Source organism: Hylaeus anthracinus, unplaced genomic scaffold (genome assembly GCF_026225885.1).
Source record: "Hylaeus anthracinus isolate JK02 unplaced genomic scaffold, UHH_iyHylAnth1.0_haploid 11985, whole genome shotgun sequence".
NCBI classification, from domain to species: Eukaryota; Metazoa; Arthropoda; class Insecta; order Hymenoptera; family Colletidae; genus Hylaeus; species Hylaeus anthracinus.
The window spans coordinates 10,060,334-10,077,614 of NW_026534333.1; the positions used below are offsets into that span (position 1 = coordinate 10,060,334).

The 17,281-nt window shown below is 40.0% G+C and overlaps 1 protein-coding gene across 8 annotated transcripts in view; it reads right to left on the reverse strand.

Moving 5' to 3' along the window:
• Positions 1 to 1,357: 1,357 nt before the first annotated feature.
• LOC128887216 (RING finger protein nhl-1) overlaps positions 1,358 to 17,281 on the reverse strand; it is an 87,671-nt gene continuing 71,747 nt past the window's right edge. For 6 of the 8 annotated variants that reach the window (XM_054142873.1, XM_054142868.1, XM_054142869.1 and 3 more), the window contains one exon: positions 10,280 to 10,727. In XM_054142873.1, the coding sequence (XP_053998848.1) occupies positions 10,422 to 10,727 (306 nt within the window). In that variant the 3' untranslated portion in view covers positions 10,280 to 10,421. Of the gene's footprint in view, positions 3,130 to 3,632; positions 3,915 to 4,889; positions 5,047 to 5,388; positions 5,551 to 10,148; positions 10,728 to 17,281 lie in introns of those variants that run through there. The other 2 variants (XM_054142875.1, XM_054142874.1) reach the window with 2 other exon arrangements.

Consider the following 17,281-nt stretch of genomic DNA (forward strand, 5'->3'; position numbering starts at 1 on the left):
CACGAAGCCGATTTCCTTGGAGCTCTCCTCGTTCGTCGCGCGAGTAATCTCGCGTCAACGCAAAAAATACAAAAAAAAAAAAAAACAACAAAAAACTGAAAGAATGAAGAAGCAAGAAATGAAACGGAAAAAAAGAAACAGTAAACGATGAAAGAAAATTAATTATCGACCCGACAGAAGCGCATAGGGCGAAACGAACCGAGGGAATTACTTCCGCAGTGAATTTTTGAACGAAGGCGGCAATAATTAAAATGAAAAAAAAATAAGTAAACAGGTTCGTGCTACTTTTAGTGGAAACGAATAATGGTAAAGGCTCCATCTCTTGTAATATTTTTATTATCGCAAACGTAATATATTACATTATTAAATTATATTAAATAAAGAATTACGCCACCGTTTATTATTTATTATTGACTAACGTTCAACTAATATTGTAAATAATAACGAAAATATTTTATCTATATTTCCGATCCGGGGGTGTTGGGCGGGGCAGCGTATTACCTCTTGTCCGCCCTTCAAGGCGATCGTTGCGATCGCCGTTCGCCCGCCCCCCTATTGTTACACCATTTCATCATTGCATTTAATAAATTATATATTTATTGACTCACTCACCTTTTCACTCACCCCCGTCGTTCGTTTCTCTATTCTAGCTGTAGGCATTCGTCCAAGATACGCCCGACGAATCGTCCTAATTTCCAGTGGGTCGTTCTCAGAACGAGGTCGGCTCGGCGGACGTGAAGAAGAAGAGGTGAGATCGTTGTGTTTTTCTTTTTCAGCCTTGGACGATACTAATATCTTCGACGTCGAGGTAAATTGATGGTACACGTTATGAAAAAGACTTCAAGGAGATGACCAATTTTGATTGGTTAATAAAACCTGTGATACGAGGAAGACTTACCTGACTTAAATTCTTACGAGAACTATATTTTGATTACGAAAATATTTACTTGCATCGACACTGCTTGATATAATTTTATAATATGTTCCGTATATTATAACTATAAAAAATAATTGAAAATGTGTAATTAACATTCAACAGTCATATAAAGAAGTTGTGTCTGTGGTTGCCTAAGCAGCATTTCCGAGTCCCAAACGAATAACGGGAAGACGGACGTCGTCAGGCACAGTAGAGATTTTTATCAACGACGATTTAAAGACGATTTGACCGTGCGTGACGGATCGAAGAAACAGGGGACACGTGGTTCGTTTTAAAAAATTTTTTTAATACTTCCGCAACAATTTATTTAAAGCATACAAACGGTACAAACTGTATTTGTTGTCACTTTGAGTATAAATTAAATTAAGTTAACGCGGATATCAAGTGCGTAGGAGGAGGGTGACAGAATAAGGGAGGGTGTAAGAGAAGAAGAAAAGATAAACGGGTGGATTTTTCTTGGTTACGTTTTCTTTTTTTTTTTCAAGCTACGAATCATCGAATCGACCAACGTCCGAGATATTCTCTTTCAGTTCCATCGTCGATTCGTTATCGAGCAACTATAGGCCGCGAAAAATGAAGTGGAATATATTGGAAATTCACAGACAATCGAGCTGAATCCTGAGTTCGAGTCACGAGAACTTCCACGACAGATCGAATCAATTTTTTCCCCCGAAACGAAAGCTTCCATGGTCTGTACCAAAGGGCTTCCCCCCGAATAGATTAGCTCCACACAAACGACTAATGTTAATAACCTAACGAAGCAAGCAAGTTTACGCGACAACCCACCCTCCCCATCCCCCTGGAGAAATATATAAACCGAACTCGTCGTCGAAGTGCTCATTTTGCTCGAGTTTCCGCGCCAAAGTCGACTTTAGAAATCCCTTTGATCGGGGTACGGACCATAGGGCTGCTCGTTCTGATCATGCGCGCAGTCGAAAGTACTTTGGACAGAGTTTGCAATTTTTTAAGCCCGAGATCGCTCGAAGTCTCTGGTTAGGAGAATAAGAAGGTAGCGATGGGATCGAGGGTTTTGCGAGTAGACTCGAATTTTTATCGATCAGGTTCGAAACTTCCACAAGTATGAAACGTACAATATGGAAACAGTATTTAAACGCAAATGTAGTAATGATAAAGAATATCTGAAGTACGAATAATGAAGCTTCACAGTTCCATTCTGTTCTTAACCTCAACTATTGTTATAAACTATAGTCCAGAGAGTTAATCAAATTTTGACAACTTGTCTACACATTTATGCTTCCTATGCTCGGTGAAAGAGATTATATATAAATATTCATCGTGTGTCTCAAAAATTGGTATAGATCCACTGTCTGACCATTTCAGCCACATTCTACTTAGCCTCACTCGCCAGGCCTGCTTCACTGTCTGACCATTGCAGTCATACTCTACTTAGCCTCACTCGGCACCACTGCTCCGCTGTCTGACCCAGACCATCACGAACTACTGAAACTCCCGCAGAATTTCGTGCGTTCGCGAAGGCTGGAGGAAGCAGCCTGTGTTGATTCAGTGAATCGTTTTCATATCGATGATAGATTCATTCATTTCCTTCTTCTTTTAATGACGAAGATATAGATGTACGCATAACAAGCCTGACAGTGGATAGATCGAAACATTTATTACTTATGGAACGCTGTACGGACCAATCAGGATAACCTCCTCTATCGCGATCGTACTTGATCCCATCCCGTTTGGAAGGTTCGTGGAAAGAAAAGAGAAAGAAAATAAAAGAAAGAGAGGACGAATCAGAACACCTGGACGCGGTGATTCTCGCGATCGCAGACGACGATGTTACCGGTCGACGTGACGGCGACACCTTCCAGTCCCTTGAATTCACCGTCACCGCTGCCCCAGCCGCCGAACGACTTCAGGAACGCGCCCTCTGGGCTGAATATCTGTATTCTGTTGTTGCCGGAGTCGGCGACGACGATGTAGCCCTGGTCGTCGACAGCGACGCCCCTGGGGAACTTGAACTGACCCTCGTCGGAGCCCTCGGATCCGAAGGAGGTCAGCACCCGCCCGTTCACGTCGAATATCTGAATACGATGGTTGTTGCCGTCGCTGACGATCACGCGGTTAGTGTTGCTCACCGCGATGTAGTGGGGGTGTTCCAGTTGGCCACGTCCGCTTCCGCAGGTACCGAATTTGCCCACGAACGTGCCGTCCGATTGGAACACCTGAGGAATAGATATCGCGTGAGCCACGATGGTTCTATGTAGGAATATTCGTAGTTTTCCATGAGACTGATACGATATTGACTATATTCGAGTGAGTTCTTCGATTTTATTGCCTCCTGTAGGTTGGTAGACTATATGTTTCTGTTGCTGTATATGAACCATTACTAGGTACTGGATCATTCTTACGATTCTTGTAGTATAGAAATCATACAGTCAGAGTTAGTGAATATCTTTTTCTGTATCTGTCTAAGTATGATTCGTTTGGGTTATCATCCACTTTAACAGTAGCCAAAACATCGAATTTCAGAATGTATTGCACACATATTCACGAACCATAAGTGGCTACTGTACCACCTAGTGTTGATATGGTATCAGTCTCATCGCTTGGGTCACCCGAGGAAGTCTCATCGCTTCAAGGTCTGGTTGAAGAATTGATAACGAGTCCCTCGAGTTTCAAAGGTCGGAATTCGATGGAATTCCAAGGGAATCGCAATGACACTTACCTGCACGCGATGGTTCTCTTTATCGCACACATAAATAAATCCAAGAGCGTCCGTGGTGATCCCCCAAGGATAGTTAAACCGACCGTCGGCGGTGCCTTGGGAGCCGAAGGCTCTCAGAAAACGGCCGGATGGGTCGAGCACCTGTATTCTATGGTTGTAACGATCCGCGATGATGTATTGCCCGATCCTGTTCACGGCCACCCCGGCGAGACAGTCGAATTCACCCTCGCCGCTTCCGTACGTTCCGAACTCCTTCATGAAGTTCCCATTGCAGTCAAATACCTGAGAAACGTCACGGTATCGTTAAAGGGTTAGTACCATTCCATTGAAAAATAATCATTTATATCGGGTATTTATAGTGAGTTCCCTAGTCGAGAAATTGACGCTTAGTTTTTTTTAAGGCTTGCAGTGTTCATCCCCTACAATAGTTATTAATTCTACTATCGTACAGATTATCGTCCTTTATATTTGGTAAGGGTTGATAAAATGTTTCTTTTTACATATGTAGTTATTTGATTTGCAATTTTCAATTATGAAACTATTTAATTAAACACGAATGCAAATTAATAGTGAACATTGAGACGAAAATAGAGAAATGTAGGGAAAACTCTGCGTTTCAAAATGGTGCGCAATATGAATATATCAAGAGAAATATTTATTCCGAAAACAAGCATTAATCTACTCTGTGGTGGGATGAATATCTTCACTTTCAAGCGAGCCAGCTTCAATCTAATGGTCCAAACGAAATTCTCTGTATAATTATACAAGAGTCTAAGGATCAAACTAAAATCCTTCGAAAATTTTCAAAATTGAGGATGGCTGTGTTTTACTAAATCAACTTTCTTTGAGGGGAAAACGTAAAGAGCAGTACCTCAATTGCTGTCGTCGTTTATGTTTTCCTTTCAAAGAAAGTTGATTTGATTAAAACATCGCCATCCTCAATTTCGAAAATTTTCAAAATGTTTGTACCTTTATTGCATTCAATATTATCTTAACTCTGTCTATGTAGACAAACTATAAGTATCCTTCTACTAATTTCGAAAATGAAGAAATTAAAGAGAATCACTTCAGTAACTAAACATTCAAAGTTTCGACTTTCATGCCATGAAACTTGCTTGAACGAATGCTTGAACTTTTAGAACCTTTGCGCCTGTAATTTACGGAAAATTAAATTTCTGCGATACGAATGCCTCTGGAATGGTATAATATTCGAGGATTTCGAGTAGAAGGGTAGTATCGTAAGCCATAAGTAGTTACTTGAACACGATGGTTAGAGCTGTCAGCCACGACGATGGTGTTGTCTGGGCCAACTGCGAGGCCTCTCGGCCAGGTAAAGCATCCGGCTTCGCTCCCCCGCATCCCAAATTTGAACAGCTGCCGCCGCTTCAGCAAGTAGTGACTCCTCCAGCCATTGCTGTTACATTTCGAACATCGATCATACACGAAAATCCTCTACGACCTCGCGCACACAATACCGTTCGTAATTATTCAAAGGCTGGTGTAGTTTAACTTTGCATAGCAGTACAAAAGACAAACTCTTAGAAGCCTTGTGTCAGCAACTGATAAAACAAGGCAAAATTTATTCAAAGTTTGTGTTTCAGCTTTCCACATTTCGCAAGCATAGTAATCAGTAAATATTAAAAAGTAAAAAAAAAATGCTGCTTTGAACGATTCCTTTGGTGGTCGATTTTTTTGTTAAATAATCTCGTTCGAATAAATCTGAACAGCAACGCATACGGTCGTTGAATTCACTCACCTAGTGGAGGAACCTGCTGCCGCGAGTATAACGGGAGCTGCTGTAGGGGACGTGGGGGAGCCTGACGGGTTTTTTTGATCGTCGTCAGAAGATTCGAATGATGTTTGGCCACCGTGCCTCAAAGGTAGACCGAGCGATAACCTCCGCGAGGCTGCGCTGCTACTGTAAAAAGATTAACTTCTCAGTTCATCCAGGGACACTTCCATTAAGGGGTAATCCAGTCTAGAGCGACAATCTTCAGATATTCTTTTCGATTTCTTTTCTTTAAATGCAACTACAACTTTTTTTCTGAAATATTGCACACGTGTTTATTTATATTTCAAGAACACATTAGGCTGTCCAGAAAGTTCGTGTCAATTTTTCAGAAAAATTCATATTCCTCCAAAAAATAGATTTGTTGGATATTCTAGACTGGAACACCCCGTTTACGACGAAAGTGGGGTTCGAATTAAATACACGTTTATAATTTTAGCACCATGTGACTGGCAACGCGATCCACTTTATATCACCGATCCATATATATTCTCATGGATTCTTGCCAGGTAAGGGGCAAATGGCCAAGTTCACGGTACCCCTACTCCTTTTCCACGCGTGTCTAGACATACTCGAGCTGAATCAGTATGCCACCGATCGTATAGCAACTTCAATTTTCCGAAGCTTCTAACACCAGACGCGATTAAACTACAGTGGCGTGAATAATCATATCCTGGGAATCTTTCGTAACGTTTTCATTACGAACAGGTTTTTATACTGTGTTTAATCACTGCTTCACAAGCAAACCTAAGTTACATTTTGATGTGTTTCGTGTGGAGGAAAAATGTGTCATATTTTGTGTGGAATATATGAATTTCTATATTATAGAAGAAAGATAGTAAATTGGAGGTTTGACAAATATTTTCTACAAAATATCTAACTTTCCTCCAACATTTTATTGCATGATTTATTTTGCATTGTGCTTCAATTCATTTTTGCATTTACATTTTGTGCTCGTTCTTAATATGGCGAAATAAAACGAATAAAAGAACACTTTGTCCCCTTAATTATTCATCTCGTTATGTGCTCGACGAGTTGTATAACGAGTAATGAAATGGCAACGGCCTGTCAATAAATTAGCGATGCGTAACCGTTAAAACAGATTGTAAATTTAACGATTACAGTATTGTTTATCGAATGTATATCATTACGTATTGAGAATTAATTTTGATACATGTGTGACAAGGTACGGGAATTTGCATGAAACATCAGCGCTGCGTCAACAGTTCGCGGTGTTTAAAGTTTCAACTAGGATACCAATTCAAGGATTGAATTATTATTTATTAAATATGTTTCGTCCGTTCTGAATATGAATTCCAATACGTGTAATTAATGTTTCGCATATTTTATTTAAATGACGCACTGAAATTATTACATGCAACGTACGTTCTAATGCATTTCCCATGTTTTATTCTACCTATTTTAATGCAATTTGTACGTTTGGATGTGATTAATAATACAAACAAAAAAAAAAAAATAAAATACACATACATTTTGTATGCGTTATTCAATTCGTTACTGAATACGTAATGTAGAAAACGTGGATAACTTCATCTCTGTCTATATTAATACATTTAACATGTGAGCTTTATTGCAGTATTATAAATGTATTTTTTTATATGATTTTGAATTCTGTTGTTCCATATTAAATTATTTCTTGTATAGATTACAGTAAATTTATGTTTGAGAGTTTTCCAATAACTTGTTATATTCGATGGGTTAGAACTTCTATCAATCAATGCCAATAAAAGGAAAATAATTTTGTATGAACTATGAGGTACAATGCACTTAATTAATGGTTGTTTAAATATTGGAAATGCACAGATTTTGTTCATTAAATTCAAATGAGATACATACGACAAACTACTATTTTAAAACACATTATATTCCAAAAAGTTACACATTATAAAGGTGGATGAATATTCTAATCTATTGATAATGTTTCAATATTTCATGGTGATTTGTCGTGCTCTGTGTGGTATGATGAAGAAGAGGTTCGTGTTTAGCCATTTGCCCCTACCATTTATTATATAGAGCGTATCATAACACGTGGGAATCACTCAGGAGTAGGGCGAGGATACTTAAATAATGAGGATAGTTTACGTAAGCATATGCCCTACATGGCCTTATTTACAAGCTATTAGTCATTCCGTGGCCAGTCCTCAGGCCTCATTCTAATTGCTCGGAATTTCATTCTCATTCGGCAGATAATTTGATAATTACAATTTATTCAAAAGAAGTAAGTACTATATTTCTAGACAGCTGTAAAATCAACAACTCTTTAAATATTAAAAATCTCTTAAGGCAGCACAACACTGTAAAGAAAGATATTTTCATAAATTCTTTATGAAGTAACTATACGATGGATGGTTTTTAAAAATTCAATACGTTTCACTGAATATATACAACAAATTTTACAGTGTTGTGCCCCATTAACCACTCGAGGGATGAATTTCGAACTTTTTATTTTGCTTTAATTGAAAGCAAAAAAATGTAGATTGATTTTAACCCTTTCAACCCCACTTTATTCTATGTGTGTTCCATTCGTCTTTCTTTTAGAAATCAATTACATTAAAGTAGGGTTGACTATACACGAAAGGCTGTAGCCAAATAAGAAGATTTTCATTTCTTCAACATTTAGTTTCATAATCTTTCATAATCTTCTTCTTAACACATCTTTAAAAATTTCTTTAACTTGTATGTAACATGTAACATATAATTTCTGTAACATTTATTTTTGTATGTCTCAATTGCAATTTGGCCAAAGCCAATCAGAAATAATCACTGGAACACATATAATTTGTATGATATAACTCGCCATAGTTGAAAGGGTTAACGCACAAATATATCGTCTCGCTTTAACGATGATTTATACAAAAGTGTCAACATTCCTCGAAGGGTTAACGAGTTACCTCCGTTCACAAAAATAAATAAAAATAAAATAGCGATACGTCGAACAAGAAGTACCCCCTTTCTTCCCTCGGTATTCGCGCGGAATGTCTGAATTCCGTAATCCTAAACGTTACTCGCGATAGTGTCTCGTTACGGAATGACGGTCTGGCCAGTCGTCGATCGATTTACGCACGGTCTCGAGAGGAATCTTCGCCGCTGCTGGCTCAATGCACCGTTCTGGGGACTCCAAGTTTGGGTGATATTTTTTGCACGCCATCTCCTCCAAAGCGCGCCTGGGTTTATAGTCAAACTGGCTACGATCGGGGCTTCCGGACGGCTAATCGGAAGCTTCGATGAAGCCTGGGAGATCGTTTTCCAGCCGTTCCTGTGTTGGTTTAGCCTTGCGCGCGGCTGTCGAGTCTTGCTGGAAGATCCAGGGTTTACCATTAAACAATTTTTCGAGTAAGCGGTTTAACGAAGGATTCGAAGGTACGCTGTCTTGGTAAACATTATTTGCTTTCGACGTGTTTCACGCGAGATAGGATCTTCTGCTTGCGTAAAGGGTTGCGCAGGATCCTTGCACGTACAGCGTTCACGGCTTTCTTCGTTCGTACAATTTTTCTCGACGGCCTTTCCCGCGACCTATCGACTTCACGCCTCTTTATGTCACCGAGGACACGTTACGTTTCGTTGCGATTAGCGGTAGGAGTGTATTAAACGTTTCCCGTGTGTGAAAAAAGCGATAGCAGCGATCTTCCTCTCGAGACCGTGCCGTAAATCGATCGTTGACTGGCCAGAGCGTTTACGGCTTTGAGTCAGTGGTGTCTCTATGAGGGTGTGGAGGCACTGGGTGACACCAAAACTGTTTATATAATTTGTGTGCAAAGTTTCGTGCAGATATTTGTTACTTTTTCCGATGATATCTGTCTTTTTTTATCGCGTACCACTGTTCTGTCAGCATTGAACGCCAGAAAAGGGAATTTTTCTAATGCGTAACGAAACTATTATTTTTCTTTTTGTATGGTCGTGTGGTCAAAGTGATATTTTGATTACGTCTGAGATTCAAATTTCATAGCTTTTGTTAAATGTTTTGTCGAGACACTTGTTTACTACTGTTGTTGCTACTGTTTGTATTCATAGCAGGCACGTATTGAGGTTCAAGAGTTTCTTGTTGCCGAGCATAGTAAGTTTACTGACAGATTTCAATTTAAATTATCTTAGCCGCAACCTTTACCTTCCTTGAAACTGATTACTGTTTGTCTGAACGCGACTTCGAATTTCATAGGTAATAGCGTCGGTCACTTTCCGAGAATCACCCTGTATAACCATCACCAACGAGTGTCTACAATCGCTAGTAAACGTGAATGCTTTAGAGACAAATTCCCATTTGAAGCAACTAACAAAGGTAAAGGCAGGGTGTCCAAGTCTAAGTGATACGGAGCTTTAACTCCAAACCTATCTTCCGAATGCAAAATTTCAAATATGGAAATTGCATGGTAAAATGGAGCTCATGTTTCAGCGAGAAGGAATTTTTGTTAACTTTGTTATTTAACGTGATATGATTGTTCCATTTGAAAAACGAAACTTGACCATCATATCTCGTTAAATAACAAAGTTAACAAAAATTCCTTTTCGCTGAAACATGAGCCCCATTTTACCATGCAGTTTCCATATTTGAAATTTTGCATTCGGCCGATAGTTTTGGAGTTAGAGCTCCGTATCACTTAGACCGAGACACCCTGTAGAATCGCCAGTGACAGTAGCCAATCACCAATGCTTCCACGTTCACGTTAATACATATCATCACCGTGAATATAAATGCAACAAGTTCTTACCTCGACGACGGGATAGTCGAGGCGGACGAGCTTGGCTCCTTGTCCTTGATGGTGCGATTTCCGTATTTATTCTTCAGGTACCTCGCCCAGGAGCTGAGAGCAGCGCCGTCCTTCTCGGCGCCAGCTCTGTCGCGTTCAGGGCTCGGCTCTCGCGACTTCAGGGCGTGAGTGCTCCGACTCCTGGCCAATTCAGAGCCGGCTCCGTACTTGGCCGCCAGATAAGCGTTCGGCGACTGGGTCGTCGGCGAGGGTGGCTCCTCGTCAAGGTCGAGGTCATCGCCGCCGAAGTTGTGAGAGCTTCTGGACCGCGCCAGCCGCTGTCTTCTGTCCTTCAACGTGGCGTAACGCGACCTCGCTGACAGAGGCGATTCCGCCTCGGTTTCCGCGTCTCGTTCGCGTTCTCTTTCTCTTTCTCGCTCCCGTTCCCGTTCTCGTTCCCGTTCCCTGTCCCGCTCCCTCTCCCTGTCCCGTTCCCGTTCCCTGTCCCTTTCTCGCTCCCTTTCTCGCTCTCGTTCGCGTTCCCTTTCTCGTTCCCGGCTCGCTATCATCGCCGCCTGGCTTCTGCTCTTGTTGAGGAATCTGGAACAGTTCGGAACGAACATCGGCTAGTTCAGACGTTCTTGTTAATTGAGAAGCCTCTGCGTTACTTATGGAACAGCGTCGGGCAATGCCTGATCCGTGATTACGATTAGGGAACGATCCGTGATCGTGATCGACGCGATTCGGTGCTGTTGCACTCGAGAGGATAGGTTCGGATACTTGGAGAAAATGCGTGGAGCTCGGAAATTGGTTTTTGAGAAGGACGTAGGTTGAAAAGATGCGAAATGTTTCATCTGGAGGTAGAGATCTGTTTGAATTTTATTGGATGCCATGTTTTAACTTCTACCTTTTTGTTTCAGGTTCGCTGTTCTGTATTGGGAGACACGACCATTTTTCACTATTTTTACTTACAAGTCACTCCCACAAATATTTGTAACCATTGTAACTATTCAAGAAAGTCTAAATCAAACGATAAGTTTCATGTTTCCAAACGGACGTTTCGTTAGAAATATATGCACGAATAAACTGTACACGTTTATGTAGATAGATACAATGAAATATTTATTTGGAAATTTGAACGTGTCATTTAATTTAGAATTTCTTGAATAAACATAGAGGGTACGAATACTTACAAGACTGACTGTTTATATTCTACACAAATAATTCTTGATCTCTAATTGTTGGTTTTAGAAAGTTTAGAAAGAACACACAATAAAGTTTTATTGTCTTGAATGAATAATCATAGTGTCATTCGGTTATCAGTCCCATCGCTAATCGTGATTAATGATACGCGTATTAGTAACGAATGTTCACGGATTACTCGTTTATGGTTGCAGATGTAGTCAACGATTTGGCGATCAACGTGACGATAGCGAGTGATCGTTACAAAAGTAATCACAAAGCAATTACTGCCCAACTCTGCTCGGCGATTATTCGGGGGGAAGGAAACTCGCGGGCCATCGGGGGTGAGAGTGATTATCGACCGTGTAGGAGGGATTGGTTCTTCACAAAATGTGGGTGAAACAGTTTTCCAATAACATGCGACCGGTTGTTTCTGCTCCAATTGTTGTGGCCAGGGGAAACATTGGAACTCTCGGTTACTCGTGTTATCTTTCACGATGAACGACCGAAGCTCGGGTCCTCCATCCTGGAGCTGTTAACTCGGAGCTACCACCATTAACATTCCAGCTCCACGCTCCTTTCATATCTAATGCCTTGTAATTCAATTCATATAATGCCTATTCCAATAAAAGAAATTTCTAACAAAAAAATTTTAGTTATATGAAACATATGAATCTATTGTAATGTTGATACGAATCTTCTAAATTTCTAGAATTTAACACAATATTAAAGGAAAAAGATACAATTATTTTATAAATAATAAACTGATTTCTAAGACTATTTCTGTATATAGTGAAGCGTTACAATAATCGATATGATGCTTCTACACAGGCATTTATTTAGAAGAAAACCAATGTTCGATCGGTTTCTTGACCCACCGCGTGTAAATCCGCGGTGTGTCTGATACCGCGTCGGATCTTTTTTCGATGGCCTTGATAAACTGCGTAAGAGTCGAGGGAAATCGGTGGGCCATGCTGCCGCTGAAAGCAATTTCGTTACCGGAGGAACCCTGGTCCTCGTTGCTTTTAATTATTGGATTTTTTTCGGCTCGTTTATCAAATCGTTTTCGCGCGGCAAACGGGCGCGATAAAGCTCGCCCTCGCCTAGGCCGCGGCGATCAAACGAACGATTCCCGCTCGTTCCCGTAATAACGTTCGCGTAACGTTTATCGAGTGCGCGTAACGACGAGTTTCCAATATCTTTTTAATCGGACGTTCGGTCGACGGACTGGAGAAGCGATTTAAAGTGCGTTCGTCATCGATTCGCTGGAACCAGCCAAATAAAAATTTAAGGTTCTGTTGTGGTCAATTATTTTCTGTATCTTTTTTCCTCGTTTAATTCGCAACGAATAATAATTCGTTCGACGAATCGATCAGTAAGCGAACAGAAATCCATTCCGAGGGCTTAACGTAACCGGAGCAGTGATATCGGAGGCAATGCCTCGTTCGAGCGAATTTTCGAAGATGACGATCGTTCTACATTCGAGACCAATGACTCAGGCTTTGGATCATGTAACACCTCACTCGTTTAGCCGATGGCGTAGCATGTGGGTCATAACGGAACTGCAAATAGTTCCAAGCTACCGAGGATAGACTTGAAATATGTCGGTCTTGAAGTGCTAATGCAGGCTGAGGCGTTTAGGACAGGCGACCTGAATAACTCATTTACTTTTGGCGATAGGCGTAAATGCGCGAACAGTTGTTAGGTTTGGAGGAGGATATAATTTGGTACGGAAGTCTTCCTTGAAAGTGGCGATGCAACGCTCGATTCCTTTTTTAACCTACTTCGAAAAGGAGGAGGTTACTCGATTCGACATGTATATTTTATTTTTTTCAAATAGTGTTGGCACTTTTATAGTAGGACTCGACGGGATGATGAATTCTTACAGCCACCATTATGCAACTTTTATAACGGACCTCTTACAATGAAACATTTAATTGAAGAATGCCAGATCGAATAGAGTTTAAACTTTTACATAGTATGCAGATAATCCTCAACAACAAAATATTAACGAAATATAATGAAATATAACACGTTCAATAAATTATAATTAAATTGTAATCATCGACGTGGTCACTAATAATCTCATAGTTAACGGGACATTGAAGAAAGTAATTGTAAAAAAAAGAAAAATGAATTCTGAGAATAAAAGAGTTGTCTAGCATGAAGATAATAGAAGATTACAATCCCTGAATGGCTTTGTTGTATCCAAATTTCGTTGCTTCCAATCGTGATCTAATAAACAGTAACCTAGTGCTCCTACAGACGTCGTACAAATGAGACAACATTCTCGAAAGAAAGACATTTAAAGTCACTCAAGCTCAATCAAGGTCAACCGCGGTCAACCAGGGTCAGTTGAGTCCAAATAACAATACTTCAGCACCCGAGCGTCTCATCTGAGTCTCTCTAAAAGTAAATGAGTTATTCAAGAGACCTCTCCAAAGTGCCTCTGTACCAGCTATAAACACGAACGACACGAAAAGTTTCCGTATTCGACGTAAAACGTTAGGATCGTACATAACCAGCGTATTTTAAGTTCCCAACGTAAAAATTCCACAGACGTAAAACTCGAACCAATTCAGAAATTCCAAAGTCAGCGATATTTAAAAGTGTTCGCGCGAGAACAATTCGACGCTTCGAGTCGTCTAAGGGGCAGTGGCCTTCGTCGAAAACTCTCCGCCGTTTGCTTTGAAGTTCGAAACGATCGCGTTTAATTGACTTTCAGCGCTGAAACGTATTGGAATAACATCCGCGTTTCCAGTCAAGCAGCCTACAGACCGATATAGCCCGACTGACCATCCGAGCTGCAGCAGATATTTAAAGTAACAAACGAGTTATATTTAAACCTTTTACCGCACGCCCCGTGGCTTCCCGTATGATGCACAATGCGGTCGCGTTAGTTCCGTCTGCAATATTTTCCGTGCAATTCTCCCGTTGATGGCTGCGAAACACCACGTGAAACCCGTGATCGAGGAGCGGCGCGTCGTTCGAGGTAATTAGGTATTGATAATAGCATTTTTCTTGTTGTCGATGTGGATATACAAGGGGATTAACTGCGAGTAGGCAATTGTTCATGGGGATGACTTTACGGATTGACCCTTCGCTGTCCTATGTCGGGTCAGACTCGACAGAACTGAAATCTGAAGATCTGGAGTGCAAAGAGTTGAAGTAAGAAGAGAATGAAGAGTTGCTTTGTGTCTGAGTTGTTATATTAATTGCTAGTGATGCTTGAGGGCAGTTGGATTTCATTTAATTGTATTTTTATTAAAGATATGTGCTTTCTTTAAGTGTTTCCTGTGGAATTTAATTTTCTTTGAAATCGAAAGAGGTAATACTGCAAGAGGAAAGTATCGTTATTCGAGGATTCATGGAACTAAAAATTTTGTCAGATTTTGAAATAGAAATGTAAAATATTGCTACGAAGTTTCATGGAAATCCATTCAGTCGTTTGGGAAGAATGCAGCTACATTTTTAAAAATTGCAAATAGTATGATCGTTTTGACACAAGTCAGAAAAAACGTCAGCCACAAATTTCGTCACTTTTCAATTTCATCTTTTATTTCATCTTGATTAGATCTGTATAATCATCCTCGAAAATTTTGCCCACCTTTAGTTAAGAATCTTGTATATGTTTGTATGTGCCCTTATGTGTACGTTACAAAGACGTTTAACAATAACAGTGATGATAATTAGACAAGCGCAACGATAAACAGCGATAACCGCAATCCAAATCGAATCGACTCCGCGAAGCATGGTGAGCGTGTAGTCTTGCTATGAAAATTAAATGAAGATCGATTGCTTCAATCTATATTCCAAGCGATTCAAATAACGACACTTCAATTGCATCCATGGAAATGTCCTCATGTCTACGGAAACAAAAAGTGTTCAGTTTTTTCTTTTGTAGTAAATCTACTTCCAATGAAATATCAAAATATTTATAGATTTTATATAGACTTGAAGATGTTTCGGTACACACAGCTGAAACGTCATTTATTTAATCGTTTGCGATACGGATTTTAATCTCCATTTATTTCCACACGAGCAAGCTTTTTGTTAAATTTTGTAATTAATTGTTACTCGGCGAAAACCTTGACTAATATGCGAATGTATCTATCGGCTGTCATCGAATCCGTTTAAGCCACCGATTTCCAAAAAAATGTTCAAAATTGTTCGCTCGACCTGTGATACCTTGATCGTAGACTGACCCCTGCTCCAAACGCATGGATTGATTTTTACCTTCTCCTCGGATTGACATATTTGCTGTGAATTCACGTGGCGTGAGCGTGCGTGCATCTTGAGGTGGTGCAACAGAGGTTGAGGAGGTTGCGGGTTTGTCTTAAATTTAAAAGAAAGCTGAACGCCTTCCGTGGAACATCCAACGAACAACGAAACGGACGGACTTCACGTGATCGATTCTCACGAACGTTCAATCTGTCAGTGCAATAAATAAAGATGCATTTTTTGTTTTGCTGTTTCTTTTTTTTTTTTTATCTTTACGTTTTGCGTATTCCACTACGGTAAAACGATCAATCGAGGGAATCAACGTACAAACAAACATGTGACAACGATACTTTAACAATAATTGGGAAGAAAAAAAATATGATTGAAAAATAAAGAAGAAAAACAATGTTCATCGACTTGTGAGACATTTAAGTAGAGACGAATCACGTATACGAAAGTGAAAATTACAAATGGGGGAACGACATTTTTTCTATTTAGATAAACTTTTCTGGTTTTTCGTTATTGCTTGTGTAAACTGAGGACAAGTTGAGAGGGAAATAAATAATACGAGTTATCACAAAGAAATGCAGTTTATTTACCACACCAACAAACTGACGCAAGCCTATTCACTAGGAAAAAGAGTACAAAAACTTAATGATATGAAACGTGACGTGGGCGGGAACTGCGTGTCACGCGTTAAGCCACGTTCCCACGTGAGCGATAGGCTGCGCAGGACTTGGTACGCGGTGCTTTTTAACGCGTAGACTGTCCAATTAATTTCGTAGAATGTTTTATGCTAGGAGTATTTTTTTTCTGTTCACAGGACACTGTTCAAGCACTTTTCTCTCTGAATTTTAGACGTTATTCGTACTTATTTATTTTTTGTAAATAATCGAAACGTAACATGCAAGTGTTTTGTAAACTGTAAATGCAGTCTTCAATAACTAACATTCTTCTTGTAAATGTTTTAACCGTTTTATAGATTGTTAATATAAGGTGTAACGTATGTTGAAAGAAATTGCATGGCACACTATACCAATCAAAAATGTAAATGCCATTTTGTAAATTATTATCGTTACTATCGTTGAGTTCAGTATGCAAATTAGACAAATAGTTAAACCATGCATTTAAGTGTATATACTAATAATCTGACAGCCTATGCGTGAAAAAGCAACCCTTTTCGAGCGATTTGTGATACGTGACACGCGGTTCGCGCCACCGATTCAATGGGAACGAATTGAAGAAGCCTCGTTTCAGCGTGGATTCAAGCTGCTTTTGGGAGGACAGTTGTTTCTCACTACACTTACTGAGCGTTAGCCGACATTTCTCTCTCATAACTACAAAAGCTACTTATTTGAGCAATGCGGAGGGGGGACACGTGTTCGCGGGAATCAACGTAGGAACAACAAAGATTTACGCTTACGATCGTAACGTACGATTATCACAATTAATAAAAATGCAAGTTCCACCATACAATATTATAATCTGCGCGAATTAGCATTGTCTATACGGTGTTACTCTCTGTTTTCATTAGAACCGCTCGATGCGCGACGATCGATGCTTCTGCGGTTGTCGTCGATTGAAAGACTCGTCGGGGAAGGAGAGATTCCGGGGGCAGCAGTTTCGTGAAGTAAAAAAAATAAACGACGAGACGAAAGTTGACGGTCAAGGACCAGGTATGGGCATAATTTATGCTAATAAATCTTAAAACGACCGACTAATTTTTATTCTAAGTTAAACTCGAGCTTCAG